Raw genomic sequence first — 16108 nt, forward strand, 5'->3', positions numbered from 1 at the left:
CTCACCACTGATGAAACTACTGATGTCATTACTTGCTGCAGTATATAATGGATGTCAATTTTTTTGCTAATTTGAATTTGAGAGTCCTTCTCTTGTTCCAAGGTGAAGGGTAATTGGTATCAAGTATTTTCTTATAGGTAGAGTAAAAGGATACAGCAAATGTATTTGATTTCATGTGTATTTTAGAGAACTATTAATTGGCAATGGAGCCTTTTGCTTTCGCCTTTGTTCCTTTGGTGGATTGCTCAAAAAAACAGTTTAAATGCTTTAAAACAGTTTTAAATGCTCAAGGGAATAGATTTGGCTCTCTAGGGCCTTCCTTATGACTCTCATATTAAAACTGTGGCCAAAATAGAAGTAAAAGTATATTTTTAATTTATGTCTTTGCCTGTTAAACTGAAAACAATTTACTCATCCTGTTTATGAAAGGATGCCTGTTTTCTGCTGCTCCTCTGTGGTCACTTTTACACATGCTATAGCTTTGTCTTCATGAAGTGAGGCTTCATGTCAGTGTAAGATTTTTTTGAAAGGAAAGCAGTATTATCAGTAAAGGATGTACTGAATGTTACAATACTGATAATATAGTGCATTTCAGTCTTTTTCCTTTTTATACAGACCTAGTTCTCATTTCTGTAACTTTATGTACAGTGCAGTTATTGTTAGGGACCAATACACACAATCAGGCTTTCACTATCATTTCAGCCAGAATGTCTTTAAAATACGTTTAGAAACAGTCTGAATTTACCTGTGTTTCCTTTTGGCTTACAGAAGAGGGATATGCATCATGTAGTTTAAAATTTATACTGCTACAGGACAACTTATCTTTCATCTCTCACATTAGTAATACTTTTATACTGGTGTGATATGATAATGAAATCCTGATAGCTGAGGTTGGTCACAACCATAGCAGATGCAGTTAGATGTGGTTATGTAGATCCAAGTGTTAACAGGATGACTGATGAAGAACAATGAAAACCCTGCTGGTTACCCTAAGTTTTCCCCATCCCCAGAAAAGAAAATCATACATCCTAGCATACAAATCACATGCCTGTGGGAATCTATGCAATAAAATATCAGTCATCCAAGGAAGCTGCAGAAGGAAATCGCCCATGGGAAATAACACCTTCAAGTAAAAAAGAGCTATTCAGTACAGCAATATTATGCAAGTAAGTAAATAGATAAAGACCTTAAAATACCAACAGGACTCAAATTAATTCTTTGATAATGTCTGAATTAAAATATATTATGTTAGAGCCAAATGTACAGCAATAAGGCAGACAAGAAACACAGTCATCAGAGATATGGGTTGATTATAGATCACAGTAGGTAATCTCCATTTAAATCAATCATGTTTGAGCTCTTAAATACTGTAGTTTATACAAAATACTTTCAAAAAATGTACAATTGTAAATTAAAATCTGGTTCGCTACTGTATATTTAATGTAGAGAAATTCTCACAGAACTTATACTTAAGTGCTGTGTCTGAAAACAATCAGAAACATATGAAAAATATAGTTTTGCATTGCACAGAGACTGGTGATTGCATGTTCTGGAATTTTCCACTATTCTTCATTTCAAACCAGAAAGTTACCACAGCTTTAGGGCCACATACAAACAAAAATGTCTTCCAATGTCTTTGAAAGAAGTTATACAGTACAGGTCTGAGGTCTGTCAACCTAGGAGGTCCCACTATGAAAAATCTGCCAACAACACACATTCATACATTTGTCTTTCCTAGAATTTATCTCATGGCCATATTCAGTCACATCAGAACAAATTATTATTTTCATATATGAAATATATGAAATAATCAGAATGATTCATAAATTCTGATATATTTTCATATATGAAATATATGAAATATATCAGAATTTATGAATACATTCTGATTTTAACATCTCAGAGCCACAATCTCCAATATTCTACTTATTTTGAAATCCTAGAGGACCTTTCATAGATAATATCCTATATTAATCTCAATAAGAATTCTTACTTAGGAGTTTTACTTACCATACAAGCATCTTAGCTAAGCAGGAAGGAATCAAGATGCACAAATAATGCCTTGTTTCCTTTGCTGTGAACATGATGTGTTTTAATAGTCTAACAGCATAAGGTAATATTTGCAAGAAACTTTGAACTATTATTTCAACACCTTGTAAAGCTAATACAGATATTTTATTTCTACTGTTACAATAAACAGAAGTGTTGTATTGGCAGTCCATGAATAACAGATCCCCTCCTGTGACTGACCTGGTAGTGGCTGGCATTGAGGATGTGTTTACAATCTCTGGGATTCTTTTACTATCATCTGAGCTGATACAAAAACTATTTATAAAACAAATGCATAACTCTTAGCTTAAATGAATCCCTATTTCTGAAAAAAAATCCATATAAATAGACGGATACGAAGATTTTCTTCTGAGACCTCAGTTTTTCTCTAATTCATGTTTTTTATGCTTTGGTTTGCAAAACAATTCATTACATCCCGTAGCTGTCCACTGAAGTATCCTGATATAGATTTATGGCATTAAAGAAATAAACTTATATCAGCACATTTATTAAAATTTGATATTTTGTAATTTTAAGGAGATGTATCATATATGGATGACATTATCAAGTTTGCAACTTTCTCTGCCTTTGTATAGGCACTGAAATGACCTTTAATACATAAAAGTTCTATTTGTTGTAGGGCTAGAAATCTAAACCCCTAAATTTAGAAGTGCGAAGATGCCTATGGTAAAAAAAAAAACAAACAACCATATATAATGTAAAATATTTCAGGTTCACTACAGAAGATAATATTTATATTTACTTTTAGCATTACTTGCTGCATAATTCTGGAAAAGAAACCACATCTTTTATATGCAAAAAGATGATGATTCAAATCAACATGTCAATTCTGACATCAGGAAGGGTTTTAGCAGATTTTTTTTCTTTTTTTTTCAATTTATTGGAAAACCACATTATCCACCTGTTTTCCAGGCTTTTTCTGTGTGTATAAAAAGAGTAGTTACCTGTGACGTTTAAACCATCTGACCTTTGGCACCACACGGTCCGAGAGGATCCCTTCCATGGGCTAGCCATCCACTTGTATTCATAACACTGGCCATCTACAGAGAGAAAATTTGTTTTTCAAGAAATTTGATGACGAGATCTTAGGCTACCACTGTTAGCAACTACACTTCATCAGTAGATCATCCTCATTCTGTGACCACACTCATTATAATTAACAGCTTGAACAGCTAAGTAGGGTCTTCCTCCTTCATCCAGCAACTTAGAAGACTGCACTGCATACATGGAAGCTCCAACATCTCCTGCACTTACTGGACACACACAGAATAGACCAGATGTGTCCTGGACACTAACTATAAAGGCTGAACACTCTGCTTTTTGAGTAACTCTGATGTACTTAATGGGTAAAAGAAGTGTTTCCGATAACCTCATAATGGTTGTGGCCCATGTGCTGTGCAAAACTCATTTAGAAGTCAGGTTTTTTTCTTGGTAACACTGAGCTTCAGTCAATGTTCCAGTGCTTGGTGAAGTGGCCAGGGCTGCACCTGGCTTCATGTCTCAACCTGGGATGAATCATGAAGTCCTAATTCCTTTTTGCCTGATCTGGCCTCTGAATGGACAAGAAATGTCTGTACAAGAAACTACTTTTCTTAGATACTTTGTCCACTACCAGTGGTAAGCATGCAATTAACAATTCAAAGGGTAAAGAGAAATCTAAATTTCGTTATGCATCAAAACTTAAAGATTTCTTTTTAAAATGTTATTAAGCAGATAAGGCAACTCTTTGTCCCATATCATAAAAAGAAATGTAATTATTAAAAAATGATAATTTTAAAGTGGTAACATATGATAGTTATCAAATCTGCACTTGCCTAAATTTGTGAACCATGAACAAAAAGAAAACAAAATTATTGTTGTTCTGTGTTTTTTTTCTTACAGGAGGAGGCCTTACGTATATTTTTTTACTTACCGTTGCATGGTCTTGTTTCTAAAGCCTGTTCTGGACAGAGATGTTGATTCTCTAAGTCCTGAATGATCACTGCTCGAGATCGGACCTGTATTCCCCCAAAGCCGAGATCCTCACCATTAACACAGGTGAGCTGGCAAAGGCTCCATTCTGACCATTCTCTCAAGTAACAGTCCCCTGTCAAAGAGCAATTTTTATAACATGAATGATCATTGTATGTGAACAGTTCTTAGCACTGAATACGTCTTAGAAAAAAAATGCCCAAACCCGGTTTCTTAATTTTCCTTCTTTTTAGTTCCTTTCATTATTATTTTTAAATTTGACTTATACTTAAGAGAAGATAATATTTTGACACTCTTTGAATATCTGTTTCATAGAAAATAGTAAAAAAAAGATTATACAAAGGCCTATTTGTTCTAAAGCAGGGTAGTTTCCTGTAGCATTCCCATAGGATCACTCTCTTTTTGAATTTTTAAACAATGCTCCACTCAATATCTGATTTTTTGTAAATTTTAAGGTATTGTATGCCCTATGCTAAATTTATATATCATTCTCTTGCAATTCTTCTTTGATCTTAGAAAGAGAAAACATTTTCTGGTATTAAAAAGATTAATTGTTGCTTATCCTCATGCAGAATTTCTCTAAACAGATGTAGAAGCAACTGCTGGAACATTCTTTGCAAGAAAGGGAAATGGGAACATGATTAAAATGTCTGCTCTGGCTACTTCATGTTAGGATAATAGAGGTTTTTAGAATGTTACAGTGTAAAACCGAAAAATAAAATTATACTAATTAGCATGAACAGCTAAAGAACATTTAGGGAAGATCTGAGGCACAACACAAAGGAACCATTTTTTTAAAACTGCAGTCAAAAATTGGACTAGACTACGCACAGACTCATAAATAAACCTCTTAGTTCTCATTATTTCAGTGAAAAAGCTATTAAAAATTCATGCTACCTTGCATTATACTGATGGCAGATATAATCAGCACTGTGTTGACCAGATGCCTGATTAATGAAGGAATTTTATTTGCCAACGTTAGGAAAGCATGCGAAGAAATGAATAATTGACGAACTGGTATATACGTAATAGGAAAACAAGTAGTGATTTTTGGAAACATTAGCTGGAGCGTATCATTAGCACATCCCCACAGGGCAGTTATTCTTGCTGGCTAAATATGAGATCGGGGAAGAATATGTTCCTGCTCAGCAAAATTTTAAAAGCAAGCAGTAAGCAGCTATTTTTTTAAAATTTGACTAATATGAAAACATAACTACAAGCTTAATATTTTTCCAATTTTTATTTAAGAAGTAAAATATGTGAAAATCATGCATTTGGAATGCTATATACAAAGCACTGATGGAAGCCTCTCCATTTTAGATTAATTTCTATTTATTGAGACAACTTTGCTTTCAGTCTAATCTGAAATGAACTGGAAAAAAAAATCTGAGAAGGAGGAGAATTTCAAGAGAATGAAAATAGGGTATTGGTATGAAATGATAGCTACATTAGAACTGAAGGAATTAATCACTTCTGAAGATACATCACTAATGATTGCTGAACAACAGTAACATACTTCAGATTCTACAAGTAAGTGTTTGAAATGAACTGGAGGGGATTTACTACAAAATTAAACAGCTGTTATGTGCTCTTAATACTGCTCAGTAGGAGGATCATGGACCTGATAATTCATAACAGCTCCTTTAGATTCAGTTCACAAAGGCAATGATAGTGCATGTCTCATCCAGAGAGTTAAACAGCTAAGAGGCACTCATGTTTTCTCAGAGACCAAAACAATAGCTTCATTTGGAATAGACCCTTCAAAGAAAAAAATAAGACCCCTTATCTTAGCTTCCTTAGACACCCATAAAACGCATCAAGTTCTTAGTCACTGGTAAAAGTATTAGTAAAGCTGTTAGGTGATCTAAGCACTTAAAATAAATATTTTGCTGCATATCAACACTCTATAGAGTTAAATACAGTTTTTATTTTAAAAGACTTTGTGAAAAAATATATTCTTCTTAGGTACAATCTATGACTGAGACATCTTTTATAAAATTTAAAATGTGGTATTTTCCTAATTGATTTATTGTCATGAAGCCACTCCTGGAAAGTAACTCTCTCTATAGGCCATTTGATGGATGAATCCAATCAGTAAAGCACATGAAAAGATTTAATTGCCTGTGGCTAATGCTAGGCACTAATAACTGTAATGACACCCAACCAATCTTGAAAAGCAACATTTATTTTAATGGCTTTGTTACCTGGACAAGGGACAGTGCAGGTTTCCTCAAGTATCATCTTCTTATCACCGTCTATAATAGGCTCTATTTCTCCACAGAATTCCTCATCTACTACTTTACCAACATCTTCAAGGGATCCATCATAAACCACACAGGAAATGTTCCTCATTCGTGTTCCCTCTCCACATTGAGCATCCTATGGAAGGAGGACATATATGGATACTGGACAGAAAAAAGTACCAAAAGACTAGATTTGACTTATGTGTCACTCTGTCTTCTATTATTTTTGCTTAACTACTTATTCATTCCAGTGAGGAGAAAAAAAGAAAAAAAAAAAGACGTAGTTCAATACTTCTGAAACAAAAAAATAAACAAACCCAACCAAAAATTTCTGGTGCCTGCTACCACTGTTTCTTAAAGTATGGAGCTATTTATGCCTTTGAATTGAAACCACAGCAGTATCTCAAGTGAAGATCTCTTCTAGTATATGGTTATATTTCTGCTAATATACTTTTACAATGGAAGTATTTAAATTATTAGCAAAAATGCTGCTTGGGTACTAAAGTTTACATTTATACTTTGAATATCTCTAGGATAGTGTTGTATCTGTTGAAAAATATGAACTCTAAGGAAAAAAAAATCTTTAGTTTTTGTATAAGAGAGGTGGAAGCAAATTGTTTACAGCCTTGTGAAGGAGGTATCTGGGTATATCCCAAATATGCGAGGTCCATAACTTCAAAGTCCCATATGGCTTTTACCTCTACTTTGCATGGAGACCATTGACCATATTGCCATCGATAACAAGGTTTTACTGGACAGGGTTTGAACTGCTCCATCTGAGAGGGACAAGGCCTCCCATCACCCTGAAATGGCTGATTTATGGTCCTTCTTCTGATCATTTTTCCTGTAAACAAGAAACAACAATATAACTAACAACGGAGTGGTTAGACTGATTCATTCCTCAAGATGGTTCTATTTTGCTGAAAAGTGTAGTATTTGAGTAAAGTCATTTTTTCCACATTTGAAAAAACTGAATTTTAAAACAGATCTGCTGGCTCTTGTCTGTTGTGTGGATTCATATTTTCCAAGACAGACACTTTATTGTTTGTTTCTACTGCAAGTGCAGGAGGATGTCTAATTAGGATTGCTCCTGTAACAGCAAACAAAAGCAGTAATTTCATAGTTCAGAAGCCTGCAGAAAAATATTCTTTCTCAAAGTGACAATATGTTTGTAGCATTTCACTGGAGATTCCTGCTCCTCATCTGGAGTTTTCTGCTATAAGAGACCAACATTTTCTGTTCTTCCCTGAGTTAACAGAGAAACGTATTCCATAATTGTCCGATTCCAGCAAATTAGAACAGCTTGCAACCTTGCATGACTGTCTCTCTCAATAATGTGACATGCAGATTTTGCAAGAGATGGAGGATTCTTCACTCAGGACCAAAGAAAATTAAAATACAGGAGGCTCATCAGACATTAATCTTCTCTTCAGCCATGAGTAGTAGTCAGCTTCACTGAGATACAGGTTTTAATTCAAATACTTATATAAATTGAAAGCGGAAGACATTTTTATCCTTTCAGCAACTCTTGTTTCCTTCATCTTGCAGTGGATATTAGACCATTATGCTTCATTACAGAGACGTCATGTGATATAACCAAAAATTTTCTTCTGTGTCTGAAGTAGTGGCCAACTGGCTGTTCTAGAGTTATCACCTTACAAGGGTTTCCACAAAGCCAACACAGTTGTAGTATTTTAATCTATATATAAATATGAGTCAAGTCTGAAAAGATTTGTAATTTGTATAAAATTTTAAATTTGTATACTAAAGCTTATCATAAACTAAGGCATTACACAGGTTTACCTACATAACACCTGATGTTAGCTCATCAAAGAATTAATCTTTAATCCTACATTTCAGTCTCATGCATTTGGAATTGAGTACCCTAATGATAATGACACGAATCTTTCGCTGAGAGCAAGCTACACAAGCTATGATGCAGAAGCAGAACTATATAAATCTCCCAGACAGCTGTGTTCACTGCAGACAGCTAGAAAGATGTTTGTGAAGCAGAGCCTCATCATTCTTGAATTCACAGCTGCTCCAACTGAGATGTCATGGGAGAAAAAAGATTTTCTTGAAAAGTACTTCAGAAAAACCTCCAAAGAACAGCAAAGAGCAGAATTCTTCCTTAACTTTATGGGTATTTAAATGGGTGCACAAAAGCAGTTCAGCTTTGTGGTCGTTGCTTTTATTACATGGTTAATACTTATTGAAAAAGACCAGTTACTTCCAACTTCTTGCACAATAGGAAAATTACAGCTTGAAGGCTTACATGTGAGGCTGTCACGATCTGTTAAAAACACTGAAAATTTGAAAGTTGTTCTACATTACTATTTAAAATAAATGTTCTAACTTCCACAAATAAATTCTATACTTGGAAAGTACAGGGATTTCAGATAGTGACCCACCTTCACATTTTGAAAAAGCACAGCAACAATAATTCTCATTCAGAAAAATATCAGGTCAGTTTAGGTTTTGTATGTAGGGCAAAGCTTGTAAAGGAAAATTTGGCAACATATTTAAGTATTCAGTGGAGCTGTTAGTTCAACTCTCACTCTATAAAGATTACTTTGAATACAGAAGTGTAGATTATTTGAATACAGAAGTCACACTGCGAGAGAACCTCCAAGAACTTATTTTGAGACATTTCAGAGCAAATAATTAACAAGAGTTTCCCATAACTAGAATGTGCCTTTGATTTCTGTTCTGACATGTACTTGATTTAAAAAACTTAGATAGTAGACAGCAACATTTTGGAAAAGAAACAAATTAGTGCAATCACAGTGAAAGTAACTTGTACCTTCATACTTGCTCTGTATTTAAAACTATAGAATTCTGCAGTAAGTTCATTAGTTTTAATCATTGTGCACTTTTAATCATTGTGCACAATTTTAGTTGTTCTAAACTCATCACTAATAATGAAACTTAAGAGAAAATCCCTCTCTCCTTTTCCTCCCCCCACCAGTTGAAAAATAAATATTAACATCAATGTTTATTTTTGTCTCAATATATCATTCATCATATCTCACTTTGTTCCCATACCAAATTTTCATGATCTTCAGTGAGTAAAGTCTCATTCAAGCATATTATTTCCATAAATAAGACTGATTTAGATCTCTGTCACTCTCCTTAGCTAGCTACACTTTATAGTTCTGCAAAAAGAGGTGTTATTGCTTTTATTAAAGAAAAAAGCCCAAGAGTTCAGTCTTTAAAATATGCCAAAGGTATGTACTGACCTGTAAGGCCACATGTTTGAGAGCACTCAGACCAAGGGGACCAGTCAGAGAGCTGACAGTTCACAGGACATTCCACCACACAGGACATATTCATTTGCCACGTCTTTTCCAAACCAAGCTAAAAAAAAATGTTGAAGTCAGTACATAACTCCAGGCCTCTCTGTCATCAGTGCAGTGTGATGCATTTGGACATGGTGCATCTGAGATAACTAAAGCTTTATGCAAGCATGAAGTCATTACTAAATAAAAAGTAAAGCAATTAGGACATCAAAAATCTCACTTCAAGGCCATCCTAATGCATATGCTGATGTTTAAATACACACTTAAATACTATTTTCATCAATCATTTTCTAAACTAGAACCTATAAATGGAGGGCTTCAGCTCACAGTATTACTTTTTGCAAGGTAAAGGCCAAAGTAATTTTACGAAGTATCAATGAAGTATTTTGAAATGGGAATGTAAAAATATCAACAGCTATTCATACCCGAATTGAAGTGATGCTAGGAGCCAGGTTCAAAACTACCAAAAGGAGGAAAATGAACATGTACTGGACAGTCAGTTTATTTATCTGAAGATGCTGCAGATGCTAAAAGTTTACAGGAGCTCAAGTGAGACTGAACAAGTTAATGAAAGAGAAATCTGAAGGTTTAAATACACAGAAACCCCATCAGGCAAATGCAGTCCAAGAGCTGAAAAGTGGTGGAGGTTGCAAAGGCAGTAGATGGAAACTCATGGATGTCTGTCCTTCTTATTTTTCCTTAGGCACCTGCTTATGCTGTGTTGTTTTTTTCCATCTTGTGCATGATATATATTACGCTATCCATGCAAAAATATTGACATGACATTGACAATGATATGGTCCAAAAAGAAAAAAATAAATATAGCTTTATATGTTTTCCTGAAAAGCTCTGCAAATAGTAGAATCCTCTAACATTCATAAAGTAAAAGCTGCAATTGCTGGAGGAGTATTTGAGAAGGGGACAGACAAAATAATCAGACTCACATGTTTTCCCAAAAACATATTCTCTACTCAGTTCTTCCCTGAGTTGGATTCAGCCTAACAATAACAAATGATGGAAATTCCCTCCCTCCCAAGGAAAAAAGAGTTTTATGATCATGCTTGGGACATGGAACAATGGCTACATGGTCCTTCGGCCTAATGAGTTGGTCTCAGAATGAGTTAAAAGGATAGGTCAGGGTGTATGATATAAAATGTGAAAGAAAATCAATCCTGCCCATATGAACAGATCTACATAGCTTTCCAGCATAAAAGACTGTCCTCTTTGTTGGACTTCACCAGTGGACCTTGGTCATCATTGAGGCCTTTCAGAATCCCAGGAGGTTGTGAATATCTTTAACTAGATAAAATCCCCACATAGTTTAAAAAAAAAAAAACCAAAACAAACTAGACATTTCAAAACCCATTAATTTTAATGACTGGAAAGGTTAATGACATAAAATCAGCAGTTAAGACTTTAAAAGGGAAATAAAACCACTATTTCCTACTAAACACAAGAATAGAGCAATAATTAGGCTCAACATTAACGTGTCCTCCATAAATAAACTACCACAAGTACTGAAAATGTCTCCTCCTGATAGACTCACCACGTTTTAAATTTGCATTTGCAATACCATTTATTGAGACAAATGAGGTTTTAGACCTCTGTTCTGTTTCATACATCAAAAAATGAGTTCTTGGCTTTTCTCAGTGGTTCAGTGTAGCCTTGATTATACAGCTATTGCACACAGGCAACACCTGAAACCTTTGGATAATCTGGAATTCAGATGATTAGAAAACTAGAGAGCCCTCTTTGAAGTCCTTATTTGGGTCAAATCTTCTGAGCAAAGGCTTTAAAGCCTGATGATTTGATTCCTGCCAATTATAGAAACACGACTGCTCTCTTTTGAGACTGGCCTTCTCAGCTGGACTTTGTCAGCTCAAGAGGGAAAAGCCCAAGAGAGATATTAACAATGAAGAGGAGAAAGCTGAAGTCCAGATTACCCACGGTGACCTTCTTGCGTGTCTTAGATAGTCAAGTGCTGTTTAAATAGATTTTGGGAGCAATTGACAGGCTACAATTTGATAGCAATCACATATTCTTTTCTAATTCCTCTCCTTCCTTCAGTTTATGAACAACAATTCACCTTGAAGATCTTAGAAAAGATTTTAAAAGTATCCAGTAGCCCCTTTACCTGAAAGCCTCTGTTCTGGATGAGCTGTGGTTTCTGACTTGACAATTGTAAGTACTGAAAGATAACCCTGAGCACCCTGTGCTCCTGGTCACACATGCCAGGGGCAGCAGGCTGCCAGACCAGCATGCTCTTTAAACCCTGTGATCCACAAAAAGTACCTGCATGTGTTTATAAGAATGTTTGGCACCACAGATTAACCCGCGCTGCCAGAGGTTAATCACGTAATCTGACAAGCAGACTATTTACCAATAAAACTCAAAAGTCTGCTTTAATGCAAACAAAACTGCTGGTTTCTAGGTTTTTCTCATCTTTAATTGAGGGTAAATGAATGAAAATAAGTCTATAAAGGAATATGACCAGGAACAGCTTGCTTTTGGTGATCTGATTTTCAAATACTCAAGGAGGAGAAAAGTCAAGCTCATGCGAGGTGCTAATTTTGTAGAGTTAGAGAGCAAGTAATCCAGTATTACTGTGCCTTGGGAATGTGAAGAGAACTACATTAACATAACCAGGACTTGGAAATAAGCTCTAGAAATTGATTTATCTTGGCAGTAATCAGGATGACTGGCTACTTTTTTTAGCTGATTGACTGAAACAAACAATATGGATGCATAAGGAAACCAGAACACAGGGGCTCAGAAGGAATGTTAGTATTTAACTACACTGATGCTCATACCTAAAGATGGTGATGGACAAAAGTCAGCAAGAAGGGGCTTTCTATATATACCTTTTATTAGTTTCTTGAACCTTCTATTATATAGAAACTCAGATATCACATGTCCTAATTTCTCATGTCCCAATTTCTCATGTCCCATCATGTGAAATCATGTGACTTAATTTCTAAGGGATCAGAATAGGTTTATTTATTCCGATCTCTCTACTTTGCACGTAGTAGTAAGAAACATAATGCAGTAAATGTCTGTACAAATAAATTAAACAAACGTTTTGTTTTATTCATACATCCAGTATAAAGTTTTGTGATGGCCCAGGCAAATTCCATTAGCTAGGTCATTACAAACTTATTTCATATTTCTCCTATTCATCAACTTTTCCAACCCCATGCACCTTATTTTGAACTTCACTTAATCTTTCTGCACTGCCCTTTTAGTGCAAAACTACAGCAAAAATCCCCACCCTGAAGGATCATTAGCAAGAAGTACACAGTATGTATTCACACTTTGATAATTTCTTGAATAGTCTCCTCTCATGACCTGGAAGGTCACAACGTTGGCTTTCACATCTTCACAGTGAAGGGTCTGTTCAGATCTGAACAGCTTGGCTTTCTTGTTAATCAGGTTAACAGGTTTTACTCTTAAGTTATTGGATCAGCCTTTGACCTTGTTGTACCACTGCTTACACATCCATAATTCAACAAAGAGTCTTAATGGTATGACTGGGGAGTGGATCAGAGCTTTCTACAAGAAGATATATCTCTGTATGATTTAGCAAATCAAAAGGGCGAATAAGAATTTCTCTGAGTAATAAACTTTCATTTCTTAAAGGCAGGAAAGCTCCTGAGGTTTTCTGAAATGAGATTTCAGTGTAAAAGGTACTAATTTGTTCTAAATGTTGCTTTAAATCTTTGGTTAACAAGAAGAATAATTTCTTGGTTTATGGTAGAAGAATTATATTTCCCCTTAAAATCTAATAAATCATATTTTCCTATTGAAATATTTATGTGGATAGATATTTTATATCATGTCTTGGTATTAATTAATCAATCTTAGAAATAACCTGACAGACATTTTTTTTTCTTTTAACATATTAAAACATTAACAGAATGCATTAATGCAGTGCCTTATTAACTTCACAGCAACTTGCTGGCAGATAGTCAGATCCTGTGTTTTTTCTTGAGACATAATTTTTGCAGATTCTCCATCCTTGGAAGTGTTCCACTCCAGGTTGGATGGGGCTCTGAGCAACCTGGTCTAGTGGAAGGTGACCCTGCCCATGAAAGGGGTGTTGGAACTAGATGATCTTTAAGGTCCCTTCCAACCCAAAACATGAAATTATTAGATTTGATTATAAACCCAAGAGCTATGTGTGAAGGAGGAACATGGGACAGAAGTAGAGTGTCAGCCTCAGCTGAAACCTCCTGCCTTTGCTAAGAACTTAAAGATTGAGGAATCCAGGATGTCAGAAGGGATTGGAGAAACTTAAGTAGGTCAGATACACCACTACAAAATGATAGTCCAAAGTAAATGATGAGTCTCCTGATTTCCTCCACTTCTGATGAGACTGTTTCTATAGGCGCATCCTGAAGAGCAGCTACTAGTCAGAAGGATCACACAGAAAAACTGTTGGTGCCAAAGCCACTGTGGAAGCCGCTCCCCCTTTGTCCCCCATTGCAACTGATTTTGTTTCTGATGTCATGGTGATGGGGGAATGGCAGTTGAAACAAGTGCAGTTACTTTCCATCAAAAATGCATGCAGGATTGCCCTTAATGCCCTTAATTTGTGTTGTCTTCTTGTTTTCCTACATACTACTATCTCCATGCAACTGAAAATATTAAGACCAACAAACAAATGTCAGGAAGCGAGTGCTGTCGAATTTGAGGTTAGTTTGAACGTTTGCAAAATGGCTCTTTCAAAATTTAAGATCTGCTAGTTAGTTCTCCATATATGCTCCTACTTAATATTACATTCATGCCGCACATTTTTTCACGCTAGCCTGGGTATCTTTTCCATTGCACAGCTGGATACAAGAAGTTAGCATTCAGCCCAGCTGCAGAATGGCACATGAGAAATATTTTTTACAACACATTGAGTAAATGATTGATACTGGCAGGTGTCCAAGGTTCCATGCAGAAATTGTATCAAATTAGAATTAGGATTAGTATTCTGACTAAGATTTATTACATATATTTTATTTTATTAATTATTATTTCTAAGTAATTTCCTTCAGGACAAAATAATTAGCATATGTTCATGGAGGCACTTAAAAGTAACCAAAGGAAATTATATAAAAATCACTGCTGATGGATCAGTTCATTTCAGAGGTACTTAACAATCCACGAATAGTGTTGCAAAACATCTGGTGAAGATGTCACACAGCTCAGTTTGCTCAGTATTAATTAGCACCATTAGAAGGGAGCTTAGTCACAGGTACCCACTCACCTCTTCACAGTACTTCAGGTCAACTGACTTGCCATCACTGCGAACACAATCAAGCATCCGTGTTTTGATACCATTACCACAGACAGCCTTCTCGCTGAGCTGACATGTGCTCCAGTCTGGAAAAGATTAATTCATTAGCATAGCAGACTTTCAGATAGAATTCTTAATGATCCAGTCTCCTATCTAATTCTAACTCCAATGGCCTAAAATAATCCTCACAAGCAACTTTTACACATGCAAAGGCCCATGGAGCCCAGCTGCTATACCTTTTTGGAAACAGTGACTTTTACTGCAAATAGTCAGTGCCATGGTGCTTTGCTGAAAAGTTCATATTTGTTTTCATCTGCATGGATTTTGAGTAAATCCCCAAATTATAGCAGAAATAAATTTCTTGGACTTACAGCATACCCATTTCACCTAAATTGCAAAGCCTCCATTTAATATTTTATGTAGATCAAATAGCCTGAATCAGTTTTCAGTACAAGTTCCACAACTCCCTCTGGATAAGAACAGAAAGCTAAAAAATCCATCCTGTAAGGTGAATGGAAGTGAACTGTAGTCCCAGGCTGTCACTAGAGCATAACACCACAAATACCTGTCACATTGTAGTCATAGTGGTAGCAGTTCTTGTTCAAAGTGCAGGCTTCTGCCTCAGTGGCAGCAGGACAAGGCTTTCCATCATCTGGTTGTCTCAGGGATTCAGCTGACCTTTCACGAACACTACTTCCATTGCATGGCTTAAAAGGGAGATTGGAAACAGCTTTGATATTTTGGCACCCTGATACCTTTTTATGAAGCCGTTACAACAACCTTTCAAGTAATCCCTTCACAAAACACAAGTGTCATATAACAGGTTCATGCTTCTAAGAGAAACCCTCTTCTTTTATTTCAGAGGGAATTTAGTCTGCTCTTTCACCTTGGTACCACCCAAGGTGAAATATCCTTTAACTTGTTAACACCTCTCTATTTTCCTAATTAGTGTATGTTTCAGTACTAGTGCTTTGGAACTATTTCACTCATAACTGGATATTGAGAGGCTCACTTTCCAAATGTTATAATGTAGTGCACCAGAGCATCAATACTCAGAGGTCCTGAAACACTTTTTTTTTTTTCTTTATTTTTTAGTGAATGTCATAAAATCTTTCATACTTTCCAACATCTTCTGCAAATTTTTCTGGAAATAACGAAGGAAGACTCTTTTTTCCTGTGATATTAATTAAACAAGGCACACTTTTTGTAGTGGTTTTTTTGTGTTTTTTTTTTTTGGCGTTTTT

General features: G+C 35.5%; 1 protein-coding gene and 1 long non-coding RNA gene across 10 annotated transcripts in view; one reads left to right on the forward strand and one right to left on the reverse strand.

The window, feature by feature from the left end:
• Positions 1–16108, forward strand: part of LOC108504859 — a 48736-nt gene that overhangs the window by 23303 nt on the left and 9325 nt on the right. The window contains exon 4 of one of the 2 annotated variants that reach the window (XR_001877280.1): positions 6323–6646. The exons of the other annotated variant lie outside the window; for it this stretch is intronic. This is a non-coding gene — a long non-coding RNA (uncharacterized LOC108504859). Of the gene's footprint in view, positions 1–6322; positions 6647–16108 lie in introns of those variants that run through there. 2 annotated transcript variants of the gene reach the window in all.
• Positions 1–16108, reverse strand: part of THSD7A (thrombospondin type 1 domain containing 7A) — a 283452-nt gene that overhangs the window by 9400 nt on the left and 257944 nt on the right. For all 8 annotated transcript variants that reach the window (XM_017830347.1, XM_017830343.1, XM_017830344.1 and 5 more), the window contains 7 exons: positions 15430–15571; positions 14835–14950; positions 9524–9641; positions 6983–7128; positions 6246–6420; positions 3983–4156; positions 3015–3110 (listed from right to left, as the gene is read on the reverse strand). In XM_017830347.1, coding sequence (XP_017685836.1) covers positions 3015–3110; positions 3983–4156; positions 6246–6420; positions 6983–7128; positions 9524–9641; positions 14835–14950; positions 15430–15571 — 967 coding nt within the window. The remainder of the gene's footprint in view (positions 1–3014; positions 3111–3982; positions 4157–6245; positions 6421–6982; positions 7129–9523; positions 9642–14834; positions 14951–15429; positions 15572–16108) is intronic.

The sequence above is a fragment of the Lepidothrix coronata genome, unplaced genomic scaffold, assembly GCF_001604755.1.
Source record: "Lepidothrix coronata isolate B3197 unplaced genomic scaffold, Lepidothrix_coronata-1.0 Scaffold177, whole genome shotgun sequence".
Classification (NCBI taxonomy): Eukaryota; Metazoa; Chordata; class Aves; order Passeriformes; family Pipridae; genus Lepidothrix; species Lepidothrix coronata.